The sequence below is a fragment of the Aptenodytes forsteri genome, unplaced genomic scaffold (genome assembly GCF_000699145.1).
Source record: "Aptenodytes forsteri isolate BGI_AS27 unplaced genomic scaffold, ASM69914v1 Scaffold92, whole genome shotgun sequence".
Classification (NCBI taxonomy): Eukaryota; Metazoa; Chordata; class Aves; order Sphenisciformes; family Spheniscidae; genus Aptenodytes; species Aptenodytes forsteri.
This window is the reverse complement of record NW_008794581.1, coordinates 6,035,961-6,040,833: the sequence shown is the minus strand read 5'-3', so window position 1 is coordinate 6,040,833 and position 4,873 is coordinate 6,035,961. Positions and strand designations below refer to the sequence as shown.

The following is a 4,873-nucleotide window of genomic DNA, read 5'->3' as shown; positions in this document are numbered from 1 at the left end:
CCACAACAAAACCCTTCCCAGATTCTTCCAGCTTCTGTTAGGAATTATCTAGAACTTAAATGATTTGATTTAGTCCACAATTCTGAAGAGTGCTAACTTGGTCTCTCTGCTCACACCCAAAATACCTGGAGTAATATAGTGGAAGAGCATAGTGAGAGACCCCTAGAGTAAGACCCTACAAGAGAGGGAGCAAGCCTGTGATGAACATTTTGTCCAACATGCATCCATAAAACCACATGCACGTCCTGACAAGACAACTTCACAGCACATAATAGCCCCGTTAACAGAGTTGAAGTGAGGTCAAGCCTGGAATTCTAATTTTAATTGTCTTGTTCTAATTTTTTTATCCTCCTGACTTTTTCATTGGAAGATCACAAATAACTTGTGTACATATTGGTTCTGAATAAAACACTGAGACATGAGTTTATTGTTTCTCTTAGTTGGAATTTCCTAGAGGAAAAATATTGCCAAAACAATTTAACAGCATATTCAAAATTAAGAGTGCATTTTGACCCAAATGACTATAAATTAACCTAAATAAAAAAAGGAAAGACAATCAGTTCTTCATTTTCCAAACAAAGCAGGAAAATAACTGCAACAAAAGAGCATTTCAAACAGTCACTGAACAATACTGTGAAAGCATGTTTGTTAATAAAGGTAAGGACAGTTCCTTTGGAGGAAAGAGGAGTTCTACTGCCTGAGGCTGAAAGCTGTGTGTTTTGAGAAGTGTGCTGTAAAAAATTAAAATATTTGAGCTTCATTAATCTTTGATGTACGTTCAACAAAAGCAGAACTACCTCACTCAAATCTGAATCATTTCACTTCTCACAAAATTGTGTTTTTAGAGGAGCAAGACAGGTTTCTTGTCAAGCGCCTCAAAGATAAGTTTTGAATTTGTTTCAGAGGTGCAGCTTTTTTCAAGAAGATCATATGGAGGACTGTTCGTTCTCATGCGTGACAGTGTTGCTCAAGGCTGTTGCCAAATGTGAAAGTACCACTTGTGACAGCCACAGGGAGAAGGGGGAGTTTTCACAATAGGAATTGTGCAATCAGATTAGCCAGTCCAAGGAGGATTATAAAGATGTGAATGATCAATGTTGGCCACGTCAGCTGCCCAGCACGATGCAGGGAGATCACGTAGATGAGGGACGGATACACGAATACAAAGGCCAGACCACATGTTGCTCCAGAGTATCTGAGGAAAGGCGGGGAGAGGGGAAGAAGAAAAGAAAAAAAAGAAAAAAAGAATGCTTTGTGTTAACTCTTATTTCTTGCTGTCCTTTTTCCCCCTCAAACCAATGAACAGTCTGGCTGAACAATGGCTATCTGCAGTCACTAAACATCAATTTCTGTCCCTTGCTGTCCTTCACCTCCTTCATTGGCATTTAATTATCCCCCTCTGTGTTGCTCAGTCTCCTGCTCCCCTGTACTTGCGCTCTGACACGCCTCTGACGTTTTGGTCACATGCCCAGATGCTTCTGGGGACTGATCCCCTATCTTTCACTTGATGTTTCTACTTTCTTTGGGGAAATCTGTCAACATGCAACAGAAGAAGACTGGACAGTGCATCCTTTTTTAGGCAGCCTTTACTGTCAGAACTGCAAATCTCATTGCACCCCAGCCACCTGAGGACACATATTAAAGCACGTAAGCATAGAAATGCTCCTGAATCTGCAACTTTTATTTTAATTTATTTAATGAGCTCCTAGCAAACTGTTCTCCAGACCTGAAAAGATCAACATGCCCTCCTGGTAACATGATCAACCACAGCAAGTGAAACATTTAACTGTTCTTTTTCTAACCACTCCCTTGCTTACCAAAACCTTCTCATTATTTTCCCCTACTGTGAGTTTCCACCTACTAAGCTATATTGCAGCCAAATGTGCATTATTAACTAACAACACATTTTACTTCAAATATTTGAACATTCCTTTTAGACAGAAGAAACATCATAATACAGAGTAACCATCTGCAACACAAAACCAGCAAATACCCAAGTTAGACTGTATATAGACAATTTATCAGCTGGAAATTCACTGTTCAAAATGTTTGATTACTATGCACAGTATGAACACATTAGCAGAGGTCAAGATCAGTTTGCAAACAGAGAAATGTATTGCATGATGTTTATTTGGAATTAATAACTAAACCATCTCTATTACTGGAATACAAACATTTTCACTAAAAGGAGAGGTAGAAAAAAAAAGGAAACAGAAAAAACCTTAAAGATCAGCCACTGAGTGAAAGTAAGTTATTTTGCTACTCTGGTCAGACTCAAGCCTATCATTCTGGTTTTATATTTGCAGATTTCTCTATTTTTAAACACCTCCCTCTCCTGGTTGCTATAGGAAAGATGCAATGACATGGAATGAATGACAATGACTACAAATATGGTGGTGTCAAATGTAGAAAATAAAACTCTTTAGATTATTTCCTCTAATCTTTCTCAATTATAGAAATCCTAGGTGTTTATTAACATGGTAAATTTTATATATCATTTAGAAGTACAACTTTTATGTCACTTTTCCCTTTGAAGTTACTTGCTTTCTTGGATTTTTATTATGGACTTTCAAAACAGCTTCAAACGGTCTTAACACAAAACAAAAACTTGAGAGAAGCCTCACAATACTGAGCAGCTTTTCTGCTGGCACCATATTCTTTCACGTGTACAGTTACAAGGTCCTCAGATATTGCTCCAATGAAACTTGGGGAATCATCCTAATCACCTCAGATACAGAGGCACAATTACAGATAGCTGCTTGTCAGAACTTTAAAAGAGCTGATCGTTTATACTTCTAAATCATTATTTACAACTTAAAATGGTGTAAGCCTCACAAAATGTAAAGATAGAATTACCTGCACTCATACTGTTCCTTTTCAACATCAAGAGGCAAATGCAACACCACCATAGGCAAGTTCACTGTGCAAGCAACACTCACCTTATGATACCTCCTATATTCGGATAAAATCTTGCCATTGCTACTCCAGCTCCCACAATTGCTACGTTCAGGACGAGCACATGGAAAACACTACAGGAAAGTGAGGAAAGAATGTTAAAATCTATGCTGTATTTATTACAAAACGCCACCATTATCTGTCATTTACATTAACACTTAACTGGTACATGGATGGTGTTTCCATTTGCACAACTCACTCTATTAAAGCTAATTAATTTCACAGCAAACATAACATCTACTGAATATCCAGAGTGCCAAACTCTAAATGTCTAGTGTGTTGACTCAAAATATTCTTAAGGAGTAAGTATGTGTAATTTGGCAGTTCTTCTGAAAAACACCATACGTGGTACTCAGCACTCGAGTATTTCAGATGGATATTCAAATACCAAAGAAACAATAGTGTATAACTTAATTCCCACAAGAAAGAATTAGCTTGTTCAGAGAATCATCTGAATTGCTCAAAGTGAACTAATGGAAACCAGAAGAAAGGAAAAGATGCATCGAGTAGAAAACATTACAGAGAATACTTGGAGGGAAATAACACCTTAAAACTTGAACTCTAATGCATTTTGATAGAGGACAAACGTTTAGAATGTTGGACATCATCTAATATTTGAACTGTGTACTATTTATGCTGGAATTTTTTGTTGAATTTGTTTTTACAAATTATTTCCTGTTGCTTTCCTTTTTGCATTAAGGATGAAAGAAACTGAGATTTTCTGTTCTGCAAAAGCAGCTTTTAATGCACCAGACAAACTCAGTGTAGTTATGCAGAGCTGAAACTCAGGAGAGTATCACTTTTCTTTAGAGAATATGAAATGTTGGCATATTTTAACATAAGGTAAAGTCAGGAAATATAATAAAAACCTGCGATATTTTGGTCACACAGCTGTTTCTATGAAGGGAAGAAAGAATTCACACAGAGAAAACATACATACACTTACATGTTTTGTTTATTCTTCTGGAGGATTTGATTTCTTAAAATAAACACAATCTGTAAGCCAATGCTAATTTTTTCTTAACTGTAGAAAGTATCTGTTATGGAGGATGTCACTAACTAACAAGCTTTTTAAAAGTGACCACTTCCATGGCTGAAAGGCTGGCTGCCAGTTTCCAAGTTAGGAAGAAAGATTAGAGACGTAGTCTCATTAAAGTTTAGGGGAATGGAGGTAATTTAAACACAAAGGAATAATTTAAGATATGGACTACTTCTAATGTTGTCTTTTAAAAATTGGTATCAAAAAGACAGAAATAATCTCTTTAATTTTGTGCATGACATTGTACAAGAGTTGTACCTCAGAGACTGAAGATAGCAGTGGGAATACAGCAGCTGAAACCTTAACAAAAACATAATTGGATATAAACTTGGTAAAACCCAAGAATAAAAAATAAAATCCCAAGAATCAGACTTATTAGGGAAAGACGGACCAAATGTTTACTGCTTCTCTAATATACTAAATTGTTAATAAAAAAGTGTTTGCCATTAAAAATTACTTCCTCTTTCCCCACACGTACGGCAGATTGCAAATCTTACTGTCAGATAGCACAATTGAAGCCAAAAGTTTATGAACACAGAAAATGACGGCACTTCTTCCATTCTTTTTTTGCTGTAATTTATTTTTTTAGCAAGAGGGATTAAAAAGAATGCAGGCTTAGTAATTAAAAAATGTTTTGAAATTTGGGTCAGTTCAGAATATTTTAGCAGAAAACCTGAAAAAAGTCAGAAGTATTTCATTCTGACATGATTTAAAACAGAAAAAGTCATTTTGTAGTTCAAAGTTGTTGTTTTTAAAACATTAATTCTAGCTTCTTATAACTTCAAAAGCAAAGTGGTGCGTGTGTGTGTTTGGTGTGAAATGAAACATTTTTCAGCTTCTTGATCCGGGACAAAATAATTGGGTTGGGGGCGGGGGTGG

At 36.3% G+C, this 4,873-nt stretch overlaps 1 protein-coding gene across 1 annotated transcript in view; it reads right to left on the bottom strand.

Annotated features, from left to right (window-relative positions):
• Window positions 1-406: 406 nt before the first annotated feature.
• SLC38A9 (solute carrier family 38 member 9) overlaps window positions 407-4,873 on the bottom strand; it is a 41,370-nt gene continuing 36,903 nt past the window's right edge. The window contains exons 13-14 of the mRNA XM_009272522.1: window positions 2,940-3,029; window positions 407-1,195 (exon numbers count right to left, since the gene is read on the bottom strand). Of these exons, the coding sequence (XP_009270797.1) occupies window positions 1,030-1,195; window positions 2,940-3,029 (256 nt within the window). The 3' untranslated portion in view covers window positions 407-1,029. The remainder of the gene's footprint in view (window positions 1,196-2,939; window positions 3,030-4,873) is intronic.